Genomic DNA, 23,122 nt, shown 5'->3' on the forward strand with positions numbered 1-23,122 from the left:
CGCCCCCTCGGTTTCCATAGTAACCACTTTGCCTATCCCCTCTTTATCTTTTTTTTCCTCCCTGGTAGCTTCCAAACTGCCAGTGGTATGGCCAGCATCTTGCACCACAATGGGTCCCCGGCGGTGAGCGGAGGGGCGATTCAACGAGACGTCTTCGCTTTTACTTCTATATTTCGCTTTTAAAATCGAGTGCCTCGTCGTCCGTTTGTGCACTGCAGGATTTTGGCGACACCTCTCCCCCTCCCTCGATCGCGATGTTTTGTCCATCGTACGTCGGGATGTTTTGAAGGGGATCGTCGGTTCCACCGGAGCAGGACTGTCGTCACGCTTTAGCTGGCGCGGAATGGTAGGTGCTGCGGCGGGGAGACCGCAGAAGGGTGGGGTAACCTGATAGTGAAATATTGATTCATGCAGGAAAGCGGATGCGATCCCTTGCAGCTATCCCGGGATGCACAATGACAACGATAATGCTGTTTGCTTTAAAATACATATCCGGCCAGGTAAATTTTCAGTCAGCCTGCATGTTTTGGAAAAATGGCATAACCACACAATAGCTAAACCCTAAATTTAGATTTCATTCATATTTACTTTCCTATGTTCAATCGTTTAATTCCTTAATTCTCATGAATAAACGCCAGTGATCGGAGTTTAATTATCCGCTTTTAGCTGTTAAGCGACCGGCCGCATGTTTGGCTAAATTGCATGGCATGATTGCGGTAATGAACGTGTTGAAATCCCTTCCCCCACCAACAATTCAAAATGTAACACCTAATTGCAGCTAAAATCATGCCATTTTATTACTGGATAGCTTTTTATGTCATTGCACTTGAAATTAATAGTTAACATAGTTGAAATTTGAAGACCTTACAGTATTGGAGTACTGTGCCTTAACAATGTGACACAACTGTGCGACAGATCGGTTTGGACACATGAACCGTCCGTGGCCCAGTGAGGGGTATGTGTAAATTTCAGCATTATAACATGTTTTCCGACCTGGCCGTACTGAAACTTAGATTTTTTGTAATGGAATATTTTTTTTAATGGAAATACACTTGACGTTTGGACTTATTGCTATTATTATTATTAGCCTATTATTATTATTATTATTATTATTATTATTATTATTGGTGTCGTTGTTTTTAATAATAATAAAAATATTAATACAGTTTAAGCACTTTTCAGGTGGTGGAAGAGGAATTCGTACATAAGGCCGATTTAGCAAACATACATTCTTGTTGAGGTTGCCGGTTTGGTTTCACGTGTGTAAATCTAAAATGTGAATAGAGTTAAATCATTCCAGCAAAAGGGATAAGCAATCCACCATAAATATTTTTTATTACTTGCGTACGGATAAAAATTTAGTATTTTAAACGTTTGTGCGATTTTAAAACCATTTTATGGACCCTTGTCAATACTGTTTTAATCTTGTTGTCGATTGGGTAACCAGTAAAAGAGGGTGAAATATTTGATGTATAATATTAAAGGTCACACAACCCGGAGCGAGATAAGCTCTTAAAAGATGGATGGAGGGGTTATCTTAAAGGGAAAGAATGATTTACTGAAGACTGTATGTCTGGTTGGAGATTAATTTTAATATAAGCCTACTCATAGTATTATGTATATATGAAGAAATCCAATGGATGGTTACAGCTTGGTGAGTAATGTGTTTTAGCTTGGAACGACTCACGCTTATTGAGATGAGCTACATATTGCTTGTCTGCAAGAGCAGGGCGTGAGTAACTGTATAACACTATCAGTGTTTTCACTATCAGTGAAAAGCCTTCTTGTGTATGGGGCCAAACACTAACTTCAGTAATGGCTGCAATGATACCCTTCACTCACATTTTAATGGTATTTTAGTTCCACTTAGTCAGATAAGCTGGCTGAGAGGAAACAGGGACAAAGTTATGAAATGTAGAGCTATTAAAGAGTTTTCCTTGCGACTCCATGCGCCGCATTCGGATTGATCGTGCACGCCGTCCCTGGCTTCCGTTCTGCATTGTCATTGTTTACCTCCACCGTAGAGTTTGCGCATTGACATGGCATTAAAACCGTGCTGCCATCCTGGTTTGTTCTTGACAAAGAGCCGTTCTGACAGTCGTGAAACAGTCTGTTCGCGTGAAAGAGATTCGGCGCGACGCCGATGCAGAGATAAGGCGGCACGTCCGGGAAGGCGCAGACCTGTGTCACCTGGTGCAGTGAGATTCGGACGGAAGCTCCGGTGGGAGGGTTCCCTGACACAGAGCGATGCGGTGCTGCTTAATGTCGAGGCACAGGCCTTTGTGAGCACGGCTGCCATGTGAGCAACAGCTAATCCAAAATCACATTGAAAGTTTATAGTAGCCATGCCCATGGAGATAGTAAAAACCAATGACAGTCATCTGCTCCTAGATTACCCCAGCTGGTGAACATCTGTTCTTTTAAGATCGTTGTGTATGTAATTCACTTACTTATTTGGCACGTTAATTTCCTAGATTATATGCTCACATTTATGAAATTCTTCTAAAACAGTATCCATAGTCTCACATTCTGAATTTTCAGGTCATTTTAATACTTCACTTAAGGATTTTATAGTTTTGTGATTCTGAGAATGTTGCATATAATCACTCAAGCAGTGATGACAGTTGGTTCATGTTGCGTTGAGTTGTTTGTAATGTGAGTTGTTTTCTTGTGTGGTTTAGCGAGGTTTTGGATGTGGAACGTGCGCCTACAGATTCTTGGCGACAGCTCTACATCTCGGTAGCTGCTGCACCTGTCATCCCTCCTTTCATAAAGCGTCTTGTCCCACAAAGGCTGGTTTACACGATTGTTAACATGGGAAGATCATTGTAAGAGGCTGTCAACAAAACAAACTGCTTAATCTTGTGCATGAACTCTGAAGTTCTTTCTTTATGCTACTTACCTTAATTATGATGGCAGATGATCTTTGAGGTTTGGTGCTAAGATGGACACTGTGATGTTCTGAATTCTGATTCTGGACAAATTATATTCTTGCTTAACAAGACATTTAGTGCAATTCATGGGTGTCATAACTAGTGGTACAGTGTTTTGTAATACTACGCACAAGCTCTGAATATTAGTGATCAAATTTGTATAAAGACTTCCAATTTTTAGAGATTGCAGAACTTTATTCCAGTTACTTCATTTACTTGTTTATTCGTCATTGTATGATGTTTGTAAACATTCTTTGATTGTTTATAAACATTCCCGCCAATAGTCCTGTAGTAATTTTTATAGCATAATGAGAAAAATGCTAGGGGTTTCCACAATTCTGGCCACTGATGCAGTTTGCAATGTGCTGTAACATATTAGTAAATGGAGAGGGACTGCAGATGGATCCCTGTTGCTCTGCTTGCGCTTTGCACCAACACCCAATAACAATGTGGTCTGTTATTTATCATGGGGTTTAAAAAACCTGACAGCAGCCACAGCTGGATTAGGGACAAAAAGTCAGGAATCGACAATAATGAAATTAAATGAAATTAAGCTTTATTTGCCAATTATATTAGTACAAAACTAAGTTAAAGCTATGGCACATAATTAGGAATTAATGTACTTTTTATCAGGAATGCCAGTTCAAACGGTTCTAATGGTTGAATATCTTTTCACTGTTATGGACGTCGATGGCAGTGAAGTATTTAAACGTTGACCCCATGTTCATGTGATTGTCATTCAGGTACTCCCTCTGACACACAAAGACGTACACCTCACAAGAACTTCCACTGTACCTTGGAGTCTTCATTAATCTGAAATAGACTGGAATCCTGTCCGTCTGTCTGCAACTCTATACTCCATATATCCGCTTATTAAGTGACGTTTGAATCATGTGACACTGTACTGTTTCTGGGGCCAAGCTGGGCACAAGCCAATGCCACAATGTTGCGTGCCTCAATGTTATAATCAGTCTGAAACAAACAAATAAAAAAGCTAGCAAATTGTCCTTATACTGCTTTCCATGCAACAAGAAGAAGAAGAGGAAGTGGTTGTGTAAACCAACCATTTTCACAGTTTTTTCATGTTGGACATCTACTTGTGAATTTAGGTTCCAACCGTGTCAAGAAACGTGTCCATTTGTTTCATTGTGCATACCGAACCGAAAATGAAGTTCCGATGTACTGAACTCCTCCTTGGCGTACAGCTACACTCTGTTCGACTTAAGGAAATTCATCCCCCTTATCCATCTGTTTTGTTGCCCTATTGTAACTTATGCTAAAATAATTTAGCCCCCTTTTCATGCTTAACCAATGCCTTGCTGAAGTTAGGTAAATCCTGCTACTGGTTCCACCATTATGGTTTGTTTGGCCCTGGAAACAGTTTTGCGTCGTGGGTCACGTTGCATTTCACAAGTGGATATTGCCAGGCTGTAGATCAGGAGTACTGAACTGGCGGTCCGTAGTCCGCATCTGGGCCAATACGCAATTTAATGCAGACCTCATCATCGATCCCACCCCCCCTCCCTGCTTGGCAAAAACTAGCAAGGCCCTCCCCCCACCCCTGGTCTTGGCTTTGTGTCGTTGATGGAATTTGGACCTATGGAAAAAGGTACCCCTTCTCCAGGTTACCTTTACTTGGAACGGGGTAAACTTAGATATATTGGAGGCTTGCATTTTTATTTTAAAAAAGGAGGTATTATCAGGAGGTGCTGGAGCCCTCATTGGAAGTGTAGCTGTAAACGGACCTTATGGTCGGCCTGCCTGGGAAGAGTTAGTGCCGCTTGATGAAAGGACAGGAGGCAGGGTGCCTGACGGCGGCTTTGAGGTATTTATATCCTGGAGATGTTTGGTGATGAAGCCGTCTTACAGCAGGGTGATATTCTTCTTTTTCCAAACGTGCCCGATCATTCTTTTCAGGGTCTTGCTACTATGATGTCTACTTGTTCATTTTCTGACCCAAGACTGAGGAGGCATCTGTGTTCCCAAATAACAAATAGGCACAGAGTAAATTCTGAGGAGAAATATATACCTGGCTGGGGTCCTATCACACCCACGAAACATCCCACAAACACACAGAAAACAAGCCATCAACCTTAATAAAAATTAAATATATATGTTTAATAAAAAAGACACATTACAGGGCAGCCAAAAAGTTACATCCTTCGTTACTTATCATTGAGTTCGGTCTGCTTTTATACCAGATGTAACAAGGAGTGGCTTGAGAATCCAGCCTTTACTTGAGTGGAAGGCTGGTCAGAATGTTCGTTTTGTGTGATTGGTCAGTCTGAGTACTATTCTAACCAATCATCTGCAAGGATTACGTAGCGGCTCCGTGGGTATCACCTTCATGCATTTACAGATGTGGGTTCAATGTGTGTGTTTGGAATGTACACATTCCCCTTTGTTCACTTGTGCAGTCCAAAAATGAAGAGTTTAGGTGCACTGGTCTACTTAAATTTTCCTCAGTGTGTGCCCAGTGCTGAGCTAGCATCTTATCCAGGTCTGTGGCCTAGGCTTTTGTGGATTTATAGCATACTGTGTGTACCATACATAATCAATTCACAGCACACTCACGGCTGATTGATTCCATGAAAGATTTCAGTGGGCATTTCAGCATTTCAGTCAGACCTCTAGAGCTGCACTGTAATCCACTGTGTCAGGAATAGCAGTCACACCCACCAAAATCACGGGAATGGGCACAAAAATGAGGGTAGCCCAAAGCTGTAAACACCTAAGGCTTCATTTTCATTTGTATTCAGGGGAGTAGTTTGTCTGTTTTCAGACTACATGGTGGTGCCGACATCTCTGTTTTGTAAAAAAAAACAAGGAGGGGGGGTGCTGTCATGTCAAATTCAACTTATTCAGTGCTAGGGGAGGGACTAGACCAATAGGTGCAGGCGGGGGAAGCCTTTATGTGAGTAAGTACATAAGGTACCCAGAGATACTGATACTGCAGTGGGGGAGGCAAACGTGAATTGGGGGGGGGGCAAAACATAGCTCTGGCACTTTCTGGCCTATATGCGCTAACCTAAATCCCTCGTCCTAAGGAGAGTGCAACAAGTAACAGCCATAAAGAGGTTCTGGTGGATGGGAATCAGTCACATAAAATCAAATAACTGACCCACTGCAATGAACCTTAGTCTATAAAAGAGCCTGAAATGAGCTACAGAACCCCCAGGCTGTATTGAAGACTGCAGGATCTCATAAGAACCTACAGACTGTCAGGGATTGTGTGAGGGACTTCGAAATGTGTAATAGACCTCATTGTGTGTATGAGACCCAGTTGTGTTGAAAACTATTTCAGATTCTGCAAAATAAAACCCAGATTATTGTTCTTCAGGCTCACTCACCAACGGCTCATGCGGAACACTGAGCACTGGCTGAACTACCGCAGTGTGATATGGGTCATTAAGGCAACTTAAAAGTGTTAATCACTACCATAAAACAACCTTTGTAACTTTGCTTTCTAATAAAGTGTAATAACTCAGCATTGTTTATGAATATATATTTAATTCCCTGAAGCCTGCTTGACTATACAGGCAGCTCTCGACATAAAACTGACATAAGTAAATCCGGATTTACGCAAAAAATATCTTAAATACATAGACTTTATGGAAGCGTTAATGCAAAAAGGCAACATATACCAGTTATCTTTCAATTTAAGTTGTGTTCATTAGTATATATTACTAGTATATTTTTGGCTTATATGTTTTAGTGTCTTGGATGGTATAGGAGGGTAAGCCTGACTTACATAAAATATGACTTACGTAAGGTTTTGTGGAACAGATTACTTACGTCAAATTTTCCTCACTCTGTCAATAAAATTAACAAACAGTTTGTTTATTAACTTTATTGACAGAGAGGGGAAAATTTGATTCTCTCCCTGTTTATGAGATTGGGGTTTTTGAAAAGAAGCGTAAGCAAAAGGATTGGGAATGGGAAGTCATGACTTAAGCATTTTGTAAAAAGCTTATTTTTCTTGATTGTCTTTCTGTACACTTATGTTTCTGGAAAGCTAAATTTAATTGGCATATGCTTTGGAGTGCTTCACTGTGCAATACTGACACAGCTGATCATTCAGTCCTAATCAATATGGTGGAATCTCTGGAACTGCTTTGGATGGGTTTTTGTTTCTAAGCATGATTATGATGATCTCTTTACATTGCTGAGCTGCTGAGTCATTTTTTTTTTTACTTTAACAAGTTGCATAACTGATGCTTGAAGCTGGATATTTCCCAAGTTCTTCCTGTTTAACAGTAATTGACAATTACTGTTGGTTCCTAAGTTCTAAATATAGAACAGAATGGGCAGTTCCAGGCCTCACCAGTAGGGGGTGTGCTGCTTTATGTTCTGTTTGGGTTCTTTTGAGGTGGGTTAAATTCACTGTCAGATTTAGATGACATCAAACGTTTAAAAGTATTATATATTTTTAATTTGTTTTTGACCATTCATATATGAGAAATGCTATAATAAGTGCAGATCTTTAAAAATACAGTATATAGCCCTTTAAATATTAAACCTTTTTAAATAATAATGCAAAGTGCCTGTTGTTTATAAACCAATTTAGCTCCTACACAGTTAATGTAAAGGCACTGATACAAATTAATGCAAATGTATTTTTTTTAGTTTCCATTAAAATTACATTTCTCAACTGATTTTTTTTTATAAACTATAATGGCAGTTAGTTAACGTAAACCAGCATACCCTCAAGCCCAGGAGGCCTCAAATTATGCTCATGGGCGTTTTGCTTAAACAAAAATGTTCTGAGGGCAGAAGGAAAAATGATTGGTTCAGAGAGATAACCAATCAGATAGTAGAGGAGGTGGGTCCAAGCAAGTAGAGGAGGCGGGACCAAGACATCTGATTGGTTGGTCCCGCCTCTTCTACTTGCTTGGACTGTAGTTTTTTCTTTATTATAAATCAGGTCATGCTTGGCCACAGTAACCTATAATGCTGAGCTTTCACCCTACCACCACTCAAATGAGGCATTCCCAGAAGGCTGCGCAGGCTATTTTACGAGTCGAGGTTGAAAGCGGAGACTCACATCCCCGTGAAAATTAGAGCAGCTGTGCATGTGTCCTCTATCCTATCCTATTGAAGAGGTTTTCTGCATGTTTTTCAGCTTTCCACTACAGAAAGACTTCATTGTTTGAAAAGTGCTTCTAAGTATGTTAATGGTCGTCATTGTAATGGAACATTATAAAACATATGTAACACATTTTATTTGTTCCCCAGGTATTCGAGAGCCTGCCTTTCTCATACCACTGCAGTGAACCAGCCCAGGGTATAGAAACTGCACTTTGTCAGGTTTGTGATCCCTGCAAGTTGATGAGGTATCATATAATATCTGTAGAATGGACTGACTGGAATTTACTGAAATTACCATTAATTCAGCAGTATAGTGAACACATCTTTAACTTTGTCACCTTTATCACAATGATAACAATTAACCATTAACATATTTATTTGGTTGGTGGTTAAAATACAGGCATATACACTTTTCTGAATTGTCTCTTATTATAACCTAGCATTAAGCTGCTTTTAATATTATTGACTCAATTCACTATCATGGCAATTTTTCGACTCGACCCCTAGTGTGCGGCACATCAATGCCTCTGTGACTTTTCAAAATTAGTTTGATTAATGAATTAAGTGAGCTGATCATGAAATTTAACAAATACATGAAATGGCTGAGATGCAAATGAGAGGAGGTTTAGGAACCACATAAACCGATATTTTGTGAATTTTATTACATAAAGCTGCTTACAAGCTGTAATATGTAACAGATGATTTCTCAATGAAGTTTTATAAATCAAACACATAGAAAAGCCCCATAAAATCTTTTCATGGAGCAGCTGCTACTGCATGTGAAGCAGACAAATATAGAAACAATCAATACTTGACATTTTAGCAAATTAAGTCAGCCCTGACATTTCAGTGAATAACTGGGTTGATGACGGAGTACCTAGTAATTTATGCTCTTTATTCAGATTCAAAAATGCTGATCAAGGTAGATGCTGTGATAAAGGTGACAAAGCACTGGTGAAGCAACTGGGAACTCTGGGAGTACTAAGGATTTCGACAATAATCTGGCTATATTTGACGGTTAAATGTAGACCACGTCACGTTGTATAATCTGCATCCTGGACTAACACAATAAATGTAAAAATATCATTTTTAATTTCACAAAATTAAACCTTGGCAGATAATTCAGTGGATGCAGATAACCTGTAATATATGCTAAGAATGAAATCTGTGTGTGTTCTGTCTGTTTTTTTCTACAGGGGTCTTTGAAAAGAAATTGATGTGTCATTTTTCGACCAGCGTTACACAATGAACAAGAGCAAAGTGGACAACCAGTTTTACAGTGTTGAAGTAGGAGACTCTACCTTCACAGTTCATCAACGATACCAGAACCTCAAGCCCGTTGGATCTGGGGCTCAGGGAATAGTTTGGTGGGTGTTCATGAAAGATGAATATGTAATATTTATTATGTTTGTCATATGCTATGACAGACACCATTCCATCATCCACATTACATTTTTGGGTAACATTTTACTTAAGGCCATGTTTTTAGTCATTTATAAACACATCCATGACACATTATAATGTATTGATAAAGCATTATAAACATACTTTATAATTGCCAGTTTAAGCATTAACGATGCTTTATACTGCATAATAAATGTATCTATAGTGTATTATAGATGACAGCTTCATAAAGCATTCATAATGCATAATAAAAATGGCTATAATGTGTTATGCCTTTTTATTAATTTCTAGCCATGTTTGTGATAATTTATGACTGCGTAATTTGTTATGACTGTGTTTATAAATTACTAAAAACATGGCCTTATTTAAAGTGTTACCCATTTTTGCAAGTATCTTGCAGTGGAACGCATGGAAACATTTCTACAAAAATAATTTCTATTTAGTTGTTAGACATATATTGCAAAGACTCTTTCCATTTGTGTTGTTGTTCATAGTATCAGTAACAGTAGGCTGATCATGTTTTCAGGCATCTCACCTTAGGGGTATCGATTTCAGCGAGGAGGACGAGGGGTGTCCGGGGGGGAGAGGGCGCTGGCCAATGCTTGGCTGGTATTACAGTAATACCATATATATTGGCAACTGGGGGAGTAAAATGTGCTGACTGGGGCTAGAGAGTGATGGTAAAACTTGGGGCGAGTTTGCAGCAGTAAAACTTCCGCCTCGTTTTGCCACCACTGAATAGCGGAATGTCAGATTTCCGCATTTGTGCATCGTTTGCGGGTGTCAGGGAGCTGCTGTCAATTTGTGGGAAACTTCTGGGAGGGGTGGGATGTCTGCGTTTTGCTTTGCAAAAAAGAGGGACACCCCGGGCACAGGACGCAAAGAGAGGCATCAAGGCAACACAAACATACACAGAGCAAGTATTTTGACTTCAGAAAGCAAATGTCAGCATGAAACAAAGCTAAATCTTGGTCATTTCAGGCATTTTATATCCCAGAACTCTGGGAAAAAGAGTATGTATGGACACCCTATGTAACAAGGGGGTCCAAAAATGTGCTTTGTGTTTAAATGACATAACAGGTCAAAGAATGGCTGCCCATGTTAGTGCCTGCCTGAAAAGTCAAACAACAATAAATCCTTCATCTGAACAGACTCGACAAGAAGGCAGAGAGATAAATGATGTCATGCAAATTAAAGCAGACTTTAGACAGATACTGACACGAAGCGTTTAGAAGTGGCTTTGATTGCAAGAGCGTAGGTTATAATTTTTTGTTCTTGCAGAGTCGATTTACAAAGAGAACGCCTACAGAATCAGTTAATTGACTTCATATAACTATGCTGCACTTTGAGGCAGCATAGTTATATTATCATGTATGGATAAAAAGCAGTCACAGTCACATCATTTATGCAGGATTAATATGTATGCAACTTTTTAAAACACATGTAGCTTTAGGATTTGTGTTCAAAATGTTATTCTTCATGTTCCAGTAGAAGTTCTGCTGCACCCATTAAGTACTGAGCCACACTGACCTGCAGTTAACACTGAGCTAAAATTAGGTAGAAGAATATGATGGTAATACTGGCAAGTCACTTCAAACTAAATTATTTGTTAAGGTAATATTCATTGTGCTTCATGCAACATTACGTGGATCTCCATGAATTGACTGAAATTCAGATCCAGTAGGTCCACCACCATACTGTGCAAATGAAAAGACGGTGATCCATACATGCTGCCTCATGTTATTAATAAAACTCCCACTTAGTCACTCGTCAGCTGTAATATACACACTTATACCTGTTTTAATGTTCTAGTGAAGTTTCAAAGATTTATGTGGTGCCTTGAAGATCAGTTGCATTGTGGTTGCGTTGAGTCGCCTCCTTGATGTATGCCGACCCCCCTGTCCTCCTCTATGATGTCTTGAGCTGACAGCAGTGCCATTCCTGAGGATCCCACCTTGTTCTAATCGCTTGAGACAGCTCTTTTGGCAGGGGTGGAAGCAGATGAACCGAGAAAATTTGCTGCCGCGAGAGCCATGTGAAGGCAGACCTGATTAACCAGTTAGGGACAGCATACTCAGAGCAGAACAGAGCCAGGACGTCAGCACAGACACGATTAGCATAGGGTCAGGGTGGGACATGACACATACTTTATTTTTTTACCGAAATGATAACTGAAATCAGGATGGTGATCCTCATCTGACATTAAAATAAAACACTGCCACCGTGACAGAAGGCATTCAGGTCTTCATAAAATAGGTCTCTCTTCTTGTAACTCAACAAGTATAGCAGCGTGGTGACAATATGAAGGTTGTGGGTTCAAATGTCAGGGAATACATCGTATTATTATTATTATTTTTATTATTACTATTTTTAAAAAAGGTAAACACTTCTAATGTAAATCACTTATATTGAAAGCAGGGGTCTCCAATTCCAATCCTGCAGAGCCCACGCCCTGCGCACTAGAGGTTTCCCCTAATTTAATACACCTGATTCTACTTCTCTGCTAATTACCAACCATTTCTTGAGCTAAATCAGGTGTAGTGGAAGAGGGAGAGAACTAAGCTGTGCAGGGCTGGAGTGTGACACCCCTGGGGTAGGAGAAGCTGAAGAATGAGTTCGATGTGTCAATCCTGAACCTTTCGCTGTAGTCCAGCTTTCCCATTTTTGTGAGCGTCTAATCAGCTTAGACTCAGTTGGGTGTCAGTAATGGAGTCTTTCCATGGTTGGGCAGCTGCGTGAGACTCCCTCCTCACACTGGTGCACATGCCTGGTCCCTCGTCATGGATTAATCGGCTCGGGGATGATGCTGCATTGCCACCCACAGACGTCTCTGCCCCCAGCTTACCTGCGATCCGGTCTCTCCGCAGTGCTGGCTATGATGCTATCCTCGACAGAAATGTGGCCATCAAGAAGCTGAGCCGGCCATTCCAGAACCAGACCCATGCCAAGCGGGCCTACCGGGAACTAGTGCTCATGAAATGTGTCAATCACAAGAACGTGAGTATCCACTGTGACCACTAGGTGGCCTCTTACTGTTAAGTCATGGTATGCCGTTTCATGAAACGTAAGATCCTGTTTTCTAATAAAAGTCAAGCTCAGTGAAGATGTTAGTAATTCCAAATGATGCCTTCATACTGATGACAGTAGACTTTTGCTGTAGCCTTACCTCAGGCTGTTGGAGAGACAGTCTACAATTTTAAATGGCTTTAAATACCACTAAAAGGATGTTTTTACACACCTGTACACTTTACTTGAAGTGCTATTGCATTTGAAATATAATTTTATCATCAAGCCAACTTTTCAACTGTTTGTTTTTTTGTAATCTAGCAAGTAGAATCTTTCAACTTTCACAAGCTGCTCACAGCTGTATGTACATTCAGAGTGCATGTACACAAACAGAAGATATTACTTTTCTGATGTGGTTATACTGAGTGTAGGCTGTAATGTGTATTAGGATGAAACTGGCTGAAATGTAATCACTTCAAAGAGCTCCTACGCTCCCTTCAGCGCTCCAGGGCAGACATGAATGATTAATGTGTGTAGCTCTACCTAAGCGCTTCCTCCACCACTATCATAAAGGCCTGTTTCAGAGGGCATATGCCTTTTTGGTATCTGGCAGCATACATGCATTATATATCACTGGCTTAGAAGTCTAACTCGACACTAAAGGCCATGAGTAGGGACTTCAGGTCCTGCCGCGGTGCATTATGGTCCTGGGGGGCGGGCAGGGGGCATATTGATGCGGCTGCATCATGCTGCTGTTTAAACACCGGGGGGAAACAAGTATGTAGAAATCTAACTAATTGTAACCAAGTCCCAAACTGAGCAATTTGATACAATTTCCATTCTTCATGTAGGGTGATATTTGTTTTTTTTTTGTTTTCAGATAATCAGCCTGTTAAATGTGTTCACACCACAGAAATGTTTAGAAGAATTCCAGGACGTGTAAGTACAAACTAAACGGGGATCAATTCCATACAGCACCCCTGAATATAAAACACAACTATCATAACGAAATAATACATTTACCACTCCACAGTCAAACAATAAAGCAGAGCGTATTAGGTAACTGTAATTACATAACACATTTAATTGAGATTTTTGTAATTATTCTTTTCAATTAGTCATGGAGCTTTTTTAATTTAGAAGGACTGATGCATGTAGTAAATCCTGCTTAGAAGATGAGGTATGGATGGTTATTGCAGAACTTTTGGTAAGAATGCACTACATTAATGTGATGGGTATGTAAGTTAGTAAGCTGGAGTACTACGTCGCAATTTTAAAGTTTGACATTGTTAAAAATAAGGATCACAAAAGCATGTGCGTGAGTCAAGTCAAAATAAGCATCAGACCGAGGCTTTCCTTGCGTTATTGGGTCTGATTTTTACTGAATGTTTTAATTAAGCCTCATTACATTTTCTACTTTTGAGAAAAAAAGTATTAGCTAAAAAAGCAGCATTTTTACAGTGAAATTAATATTTCTATTAAAATAATAAGTTCGGATAATGTGAGTGACTTTTGATAATGTGTGAGGTTCGTGTGTTTGTGTGGCTGGATGTGTGTGCGTTTGAGAGGCTGAGAGAACTGTGTGTGTGTGTGTTTGTGTTTGGAAGAAGATATGAAGGGATATAAAGGGAAGCTGAAAGAATGGAAAACAGGAACAAATTAGCAAATCTGCCAGAGCCCCAGGGGAGCCGAGTGATGGCTCTGGAGGCAGTGAAGGAGGTAACTGGCAGACTGAGAAACCAGTCTGAGAAAAGCTACCAGTCGCTGCATGGACAGACATCTTCCTGAAGCTTGTAAAGACAGCAGCCTCGCAGGATTCCTCAGAGACATGTGCCAGATACAGATGAATATGGCAGACACCATGCAGCAGCCAAGCCTTAGACCCGTGTGTGATGGTTCATGTGTAAAATCCTGACATACAACACCAGTCACTGGAATACATACAGTACTAGGTGCTTCTCAAAGCTGAATCCTCAGAGTAATAGTACAAATTCAAACCCTCAGAGTGAGGCAGACTGGCCCAAGTTAGACAGAACCTTGGAAGATTCTGTACTGGCAATGATGATAATGAACAGGGAGCCTTTGGATCAATGAGTAAAGTGGGTGACGAAAGTGAGCAAAGTCATACTGGCAGAGAAGAAGGATTCAAGTTTCCTGTCCCTCAGGTACCTGGTCATGGAGCTGATGGACGCCAACCTGTGTCAGGTGATCCAGATGGAGCTGGACCACGAGCGCATGTCCTACCTGCTCTACCAGATGCTGTGCGGCATCAAGCACCTGCACTCAGCAGGGATCATCCACAGGGTGAGTCCCACAATGCACCGGTGCTGGTAGGGGTAATGGAAACATCAAGGGTGGGAATAATTCATTCCAGATTAATTGTAGTATGTGTAGTAATTGTTCCTGTCAGTATAGTAGTGGAAGCTACGGGCGTAATTTACCTTAATTTACAGCATCATGAACAGAGAGTATGCAAACAGCTGTAATTGGAGAGATAGACAGTTTGCCTTAGTGCTGGCCTCTTGTCCACCTGCTTGACGCACTTCTCTTCCTGTGTCTCCCCAAGGACCTAAAGCCGAGTAACATAGTGGTGAAATCCGACTGCACACTGAAGATCTTGGACTTCGGCCTGGCTAGGACGGCGGGCACCAGCTTCATGATGACGCCCTACGTGGTGACGCGGTATTACAGGGCCCCGGAGGTCATCCTGGGCATGGGCTACAAGGAAAATGGTACGTCCCACCCGCACTGCATCCACACTGTTAGTTAATGCACCGGCAACCTTCCCAAGTCTCCTTAGCGGATAAGGCGTGTTCACTACTTTTTAGCACTCTGAGCACTGCCTGTATTTACGTTGTGTATAGCATGGCCAGGAGCTCAGTAGGGGTGTGGATACCCTGGGAGATTCGGGGCCCCCCACACTTCACAGGGGCCCTTGGATACGTAAAATCACAAAATAATATAATGCGATGGGGGCCCAAGGTGACATTCTGTCAGGGGGCCCAGAATTTTTAGCTATTTTAATTATCGTGAAATTCACATGCATCCGCGCTATTTTGGCGACATCGCCATTTGCACCAGTTGTCCCACGTTTGGACTGTTCACACCCGCAGATGTGTTATTCCGCCGTATTGTATGTATACACCGTTTCCTGCAACACAAACACACTGTTCACAGCTACTTCCCAACACACACGTTACGCCTCAGTATTCAAAAAAGGCCGCGATTTGTCAAGATTCACCCTCGGGCTTTGTTTCAGGGCTGGCTGTCCTTTTTCTCTTAGAGAATGAGGTTGGATGGAACAGTAGGCTGTTTCCTGGCTGTGATCACCTCATTCTTAGTACTCTGCACTTTATGTAGCCAAATGCTATCCCTGTCTGCTGTGTTTGATTACCGGAGTAGCATTACCGCACTTCTGTTTAGCTTGAGATGCATGATCCCTTGTGTTCCAACTGAACCATTTCTATGTTTTTAACTAACTGTCTCAATCTATATTTATTGCACTGGATGCGCCATATGTGTTGACCATGCTAACCTCTTCCTTTCCTTTTCTCATATCCTCTTTTCTTATGTGCCAACAGTGGATATATGGTCGGTGGGGTGCATTATGGGAGAAATGGTCCGTCACAAAATTCTGTTCCCAGGAAGGGATTGTATCCTTCAGCCTTGTGACAAGCCTATGCTCGTTCCCATGTAACAAGACACAGTCACCGGTGTCTCATGAGAGCTGCTTGGGTGTGAGGAAAAAAAGGGAAAAAAACAGTTTTTGTTTTATTTCCTGCCAGTATAAATGGCACTGAGTGTCCATCCTTTAAAGTATCGATTTGGAACTTGATCAATCCAAATATGTCCATGAAAAATATAACGAGGAGTCATTTTTAGAATAAGTATCTGCTCTCTTTAGGTAACCAGCTTACTGTGCAAAGCCAACAAATCCCTTAGTCTGGATGCCACTGATGCAGAACAGGAATCTATCTTGCATGGCAGTTCCACTCAGTTTTGCATTCCTGTCCTGTAGATGCAGTGGCCATGCATTCCAGTCCTGTAGATGCAGTGGCCATGCATTCCTGTCCTGTAGATGCAGTGGCCATGCATTCCTGTCCTGTAGATGCAGTGGCCATGCATTCCTGTCCTGTAGATGCAGTGGCCATGCATTCCAGTCCTGTAGATGCAGTGGCCATGCATTCCTGTCCTGTAGATGCAGTGGCCATGCATTCCTGTCCTGTAGATACAGTGGCCATGCATTCCTGTCCTGTAGATACAGTGGCCATGCATTCCAGTCCTGTAGATACAGTGGCCATGCATTCCAGTCCTGTAGATACAGTGGCCATGCATTCCAGTCCTGTAGATACAGTGGCCACCCCAGAAGTTGATTCTAAAGGCAAATCAGCCTGTAACTTTGTGCCTGTAGCTTTAATCAGCTTCTTGCACGCTTGTAGTGCTGTCAGATACGTCTAATCAGGCAGATAATCAACTAATAAGCAGCTTGTATTAGCCGTACTAGTAAATAGGTTTGCCTTTAATGTTTGCTTCTTTACAGCATGCTGATTCCTATCTCCTCTTCCTTGCATGTTCTTGTTCTGTGTAAATTCCACTTACACAGAGTTGAGATGAGATTCAAACCCACAACCCTGGAGGAGTGGGCCACCTTACCGTTACAGTTTAGATATTCCCAGAGAATACTTCAAATCTTTAGTTAAAATCTGGTTAAAGATTTCTAGTGTTTCCACATCTCTTTCACCTCGATGAAAAGGTTAATACAACAGAAATGAGATTTATCACTTTGAATTCTCTTACATTTTTTGCATGAAAACTAAAGGCTGAAAACCCAATAGCAGACTTCCGTTGTGCAAATATCTGTTGTGCTTCTTGCATGACTCACTGAGATCTCATTTTAATGTTTTTTTATATTGTTCCAGTATGACACTAACATGGAAAAAACAGACAAGTATAAAATAGAGGTCAAAATGAGAAAAAAAGATACAATTTAAAGCTATTTCCCAGCACTAAACATCTGAATAAGAACTGCAGAATTCAACAGATTCTTAAAAAAAATCCCAAAAGACTGAGCAGTGCAGTCAGTTATCTTGCTGGGAGGTCTGTGCTATGATTGCACTTTCACTGGACATGTGGTCTGCGGGCTGTATCACTGGGGAGGTGGTCAGGGGGGCTGTGCTGTTTCCGGGCAGCAGTCGTATCCTTCCTATCCTACCGCTGCGATCTGCACACAAGTGATGTCATCACTTAAGCCACTTGCTCCCCTGTCCGATCTTACTAAGCTCTCATTTTTAAAATTGCACACAGTTGCTTAGCATTATGAATGAAATATGTGTGTATTCAGAATGTAACTAATTCCGCCCTAAAATGTTCTACTTATTCTTGGCACAGAAATGGAAAATTGATGAAGAATCCTGTTTATTGCAGGATGTTGTCTCGCCAGTTGTCTACTGAGGTTTTCATTTGGGCTTTTATGGTTTTTAGTTGTCTGGCGATGAGGTTACAGTATAGGCTGGTTAGGTCTAATGTGCAAGTAGGAAGGTGATGTTTATGACTAGTCAAACCTATGGCTGTTTCCATGGTGTCTGGCCGTTGGCAGCGCTGTCTGCTGTCCACACCCCGCTTAGCAGAAGGTGGCATGTTTCCTCGACGACACCCTCACCCAGACATCGACCAGTGGAACAAAGTGATTGAGCAGCTCGGCACGCCCTCACCAGAGTTCATGAAGAAGCTCCAGCCCACGGTCAGGAACTACGTGGAGAACCGGCCCAAATACGCTGGTCTGGTCTTCCCCAAACTCTTCCCCGACTGCCTGTTCCCGGCTGACTCCGAGCACAACAAGCTGAAAGGTAAGAAGTTCAGCTCAGCTACAGCTCCCTGGCCACTTCTGCCACGTCTAACGTTATGTGGAAGATCCAGTGCTATTCCACAAATATCATTTTACAATAGCAAGCCTATAGACAGGAGATATCTCAAAAAGCATGAAAAAAATTATCAAAAGCAATCAAAAGTTTGACTTCTTAAAAATCATATGAGGACATTCGTGGAGAGTTAAAGAGCTTCATTTAAAATTAATATCATGTACAGGTAACAGGATTCTACCTACGGGATCATCTTTGACTGGATAGGTTTTGGATCAGGATTGGCCAATCGAGAATCTTGCGTGAGAACTATGCCGCCCCTCCAGTTCATTCATCATTCGGCAAATGGACTGGATGTGACCGGCTGTGTGTGAGGAGCACAGAGCTATCAGAGCAGTGTGAATCACTGTAGCACATGTCTCCGTCACCAGCTGCTGGGCTAATCCATCTGTAACAGTCCCAGATCTGAGGTCTTATTTTATTCCATTTTATTGGTCTCATTTGTACTTCCGCTGGATACAGATATTGGGCTACTTTTTTCTGAATGTACTTTAACCACAACATTAAAAGTAAAAGGAAAGAGAAGTTCGTCTTTAGCCAGAGACAGGTGACATGATGTCTTCTGACACGTCTCGAGCATTATTTATTACTGCTTTCCTTCATCAAAACCACAGTGGTAAATATCTGAAGGAAACTGCTTGTGTGTTACAATGATTTTTTAACAGATGCTTTTACTCAAAGAGACTTGCGGTCTCGCAGAAGAGGCAGTTGCATATATCAGCTGAGGTAATTGTGGTTAGATACGTTGCCTAAGGGACTTTCCTTGGGCTCAAAGATGAAATTTGGGTGTTAAGGCTGATCCTTAACCGCTGTGCCACCCGTCCCCTTGTGGCAGGACAGAGATTTAGAGGCGTAACAGGAGATCTGGCTTCATTGATCTTCGAAGCCCGTATGGAGGCTCAGTCATTAACAGAGGGGGGTTAAACTGGTAAGAGCTGGTTAGTTGTCAGTGGATTGGCGCAGTACTAGGTAAACCTGTAACTTACCATTCTGCTTCAGATAAGTCTGTATGTAAAGGACCTTGAACCATAAACTCCTTTGACATAAACTTGGAAAAGCTCGTCTTGGGCTGCATCACCTGGGCTTTGACTGGCCCCAGCACATTGCACACAGAGCAGCAGAATAAACCTGTTAAGTACAATAATACAGTGAGTACAAGGCAGAAGGCAGTCAGATTACAATAACAAATACAGAAATATGTAAACAATATAAAAACAAATTGTATAAGGACAGGGAATGAAATGCAGAGGCTGCAGGTGTGGCATAGTGGAGATTGCAGCGTGAATCAGGGAGTGAATAAATCAATCCATCTTCAAACCGCTTCTTGTTATTCATATTATTCAGTTCTGGAAAAAAATACCAGGCCACTCTAAGTTTTTAAAAAATGTGCATTTTAAATTTCTGGTTTCATTCTGGTTCTGCCAGAAGGAGGTTACACAGCGGCAGGCTGCTTCCAGACTCAAAGTTTCTAAGACAGCAGCACACAAGAATAAGGTGAAGCAGAAGACACTGGGAATGACCAAAACCAGTCTGGTAGAGGGCAGAAGCGACTTTCTAATGCCGGAGATGACCGTCAACTGTTCTGACAGTTTCTCACGAATCGAAGGATGACATCAAGTGACCTTGAAAAAGACTGGGAAACATTAAGGGGTCTGACATGCACTGCTAGGACAATTCATAACAGGCTCCTAGAAGCGGGACTGAAAACCCACAAAGGAAGGAAGAAGCCCTCATTCAATGAGAAGCAGGGAATTGCCAGGCTGGAGTTTGCACAAAAAAAAAAAATTGTTTACCCAGGCGCATACCCATAAACTGAGAAATTAGTTAAAACTGAAATTTTGCTGTGGTCACTTAATTTGTCCATTGCTGTACATAGAGTAAGCTTTAAAGTCTGCATTATTAAAAATAATTATTATGGCAGTTAAATTATATGCCACAGTGGTCATTCTGTATAATCTGACCTGCAGCTTGACCTCTAACCTCTGACCTCTGTAGCCAGCCAAGCCCGGGATTTGCTGTCAAAGATGTTGATCATTGACCCTGCCAAGCGCATGTCTGTGGATGAGGCTCTACAGCACCCCTACATTAACGTGTGGTATGACCCATCCGAGGTGGAGGCGGTGAGTAGGATGCACGTCCCACACATTGACTCATCCTCATACAAGTGTCTCAGAAAAAAACATTCTATCTATCTATCTATATATCTATCTATCTCTATCTACCTACCTATCTATCTACAGTATCTATCTATCTATCTATCTATCTATCTATCTATCTATCTATCTATCTATCTCTATCTACCTCTATCTATGTATCTCTATCTATCTATCTATCTATCTATCTATCTATGTATCTCTATCTATCTCTATCTATCTATCTATCTATCTATCTATCTATCTATCTATCTATCTATCTATCTATCGTGTAAAACAGCCAGCTGACGTGCTTAGTGCCATCAGTGATATTGAATGAATGTGCGTCAACATGTTTTTCCCCCATCATCTCCATACAGCCACCTCCACAGATCTATGACAAGCAGCTGGATGAGAGGGAGCACACGATCGATGAGTGGAAAGGTACACAATCACCTCAATGGCACAGAAATATCCCAAATGCAGCTGGCTACTGTCTTTATGCACAGTGAACACCGCTAGTGTGCCCCGTTTTCAGCAATTAAAATGCAGACAAAAAAAAAAATAATAAAAGAAAATGCTTAACTTCTTTGTCTAGAGCTCGGCAAAGTAAGGAGGCATCAGCACAATTCTTTGCAAAAGTAACATTCTCCTTGGCCACAGACTTGTGATTATTCTGGTCCATGACCATCTTACACGCAACGGGCACATTTCTCAAACAAAGGCACATATGGCTCTCTGCAGGCGATGGGCATGCTCCGCTACTCTTTCAGCTCTTCCCAGCCAATAGGCATGCTTTTCTTCATCACCAGTGCATGTGTGTGGCCTCTTTGTGGCCAATCACCTTCTTGAGTGTTCGTATCCAGCCAAAAAAGGCCAGCTTTGTGTTTCATAGGATACTTGAAGGAATTAAAATTTATATCCCCCTTAGTGTTTGTGGGGGAGGGGCAAGGTTAGTAGAACTGACTGCATTGATCTGAAATTCTGCCTTTTTCTCGCCTTTAGAGCTCATCTACAAAGAGGTTATGAACTTCGATGAGAAAGGTAAAGATGGCGTAGTGAATGGACAGCCGTCCCCTTCAGGTACTTTGGGTGAATGACACTCTCTCTATACAACAAGTAGGCTACAGCTGACCTCAGGCTTAACAAATGAATCTCATTCATTAATATTTAAACATCTGGCAAAGAATCTTGAGTAGCAGTTACACAGAGCATTTAAGCTAGGTGATCAACAGCCACAACAAAACAAGGATACAATTTAAGTATATTTAGCACACATATAAGTCATTAAAAAGAAATAATGACTATCTGTTAATACAATATGGCTTCCCCTGGACTAATTGTAAGCTAAACTGTTTCAGAAATATGTCTGAATATGTAATGCCTATACTATTTTTTATTATGCTAACATTATTGAAAGCAAATGGTGTACCTCATACATACGATTCTTGTCAGTGTTCTTTCTGAGACGTAAGCGAAATGTAGTTGTATGCTTCTCAGTGACTAGAACGTTACTCAAAATATTCATGTATTTATAGTGCGATCCTAAGTTTTGTGAATGCAGATGATGAAATGTCGCCACCTGTATGTCATCAACAGTATTACAGGGGAAAAAAACCGTTTGTGGGGGAGGGATTAGTTGCACATCTTTACTTTAGCAAAGGGTCATATTTTATTCTAGAGACATTATTTTAATACACAGTGCAAGCCTGCTGAAAGTATTCAGTTCCAAAGTGGGCAGTAACAGCGGTTTATGGTTCTGTGCCTGTGTGTGTTCAAATCCCAGAGTGATCATATCACCACCTGCCCTTTCGCAAGCTTGTTAACCTCAGCTGCTTCAGGCATGATGCATGCTGGCTGACGCTGCTCTGGACACAAAACTTTGTCTCTCGTGGACAATAAACATGAAATACATGAAAACTTACAAATTCCAATATACCTCGCACAAATAAATAATCTTAGATCTGATACCAAATCAGCTATGAATTCCACAGTAGTCGGTCGCAAAAAAAAAATAAAAAATGAAACGTCAAACCTTGACAATTCTCCTAGCACAGGTGCAGCCGTGAATGGCAGCGAGAGTCCCCCCCCCTCCACCTCTGCTAACGATGTCTCGTCCACACCCACGGACCAGACCCTGGCGTCTGACACCGACAGTGGCCTGGAGGCGGGCGCAGGACCCATGGGCTGCTGCAGGTGACTAGCCGGGTGCCTGCGCTACCTGGAGTTCTCCGCAAGGTGAAGTGCGCCGCACAGGCGTCCTGGCTGCCCGAAAGAATACAAAGGAAACCGTCGTTTTTCTTTTTGAATGAGACAGAAGAAATCGAAACGATCCCGCAAAAATAAACACATTTCATGGAGAATGAGTTTCTGGACTTGCACTTTCTTTTGCTCGTGTCGTCACATTCAGTTAAAACACAGCAGGATATGTCTCCCATCCCTAAGAAGCTCCTGACTCCCCGGTGAGTCCAGCAAGCACCCAGCCGAACACCCGAAATGAGCAACAAGAAAGAACCGGAACAAACAAGAACAGATGGATTTAAGAAATGAATGCACAACAAACGTTAAGGTTGTTTGGAAAAAACATTAATATATAAAACTAGGGTGACCAGATAATCCATGTCAGGGAGGACACTTTGAG

General features: G+C 41.5%; 1 protein-coding gene across 4 annotated transcripts; it reads left to right on the top strand.

Moving 5' to 3' along the window:
* Window positions 1-45: 45 nt before the first annotated feature.
* On the top strand, window positions 46-22,844 carry LOC111839372 (mitogen-activated protein kinase 10-like). 4 transcript variants are annotated; one of them, XM_023803219.2, is made up of 13 exons: window positions 46-346; window positions 8,169-8,240; window positions 9,218-9,388; window positions 12,293-12,422; window positions 13,312-13,370; window positions 14,597-14,735; window positions 14,998-15,163; window positions 16,013-16,084; window positions 18,095-18,277; window positions 20,345-20,469; window positions 20,862-20,925; window positions 21,487-21,564; window positions 22,534-22,844. In XM_023803219.2, the coding sequence occupies exons 3-13, from the start codon at window positions 9,267-9,269 to the stop codon at window positions 22,548-22,550; spliced, it is 1,155 nt and encodes a 384-aa protein (XP_023658987.1). In that variant the 5' UTR covers window positions 46-346; window positions 8,169-8,240; window positions 9,218-9,266; the 3' UTR covers window positions 22,551-22,844. The 4 variants fall into 4 exon arrangements, with proteins under 4 accessions (XP_023658987.1, XP_023658985.1, XP_023658988.1 ...); XM_023803217.2 differs by having other exon boundaries at window positions 22,539-22,844; XM_023803220.2 differs by having other exon boundaries at window positions 47-346; window positions 22,616-22,844.
* The last annotated feature ends 278 nt before the right edge of the window (window positions 22,845-23,122 follow it).

Source organism: Paramormyrops kingsleyae, chromosome 2 (genome assembly GCF_048594095.1).
Source record: "Paramormyrops kingsleyae isolate MSU_618 chromosome 2, PKINGS_0.4, whole genome shotgun sequence".
NCBI classification, from domain to species: Eukaryota; Metazoa; Chordata; class Actinopteri; order Osteoglossiformes; family Mormyridae; genus Paramormyrops; species Paramormyrops kingsleyae.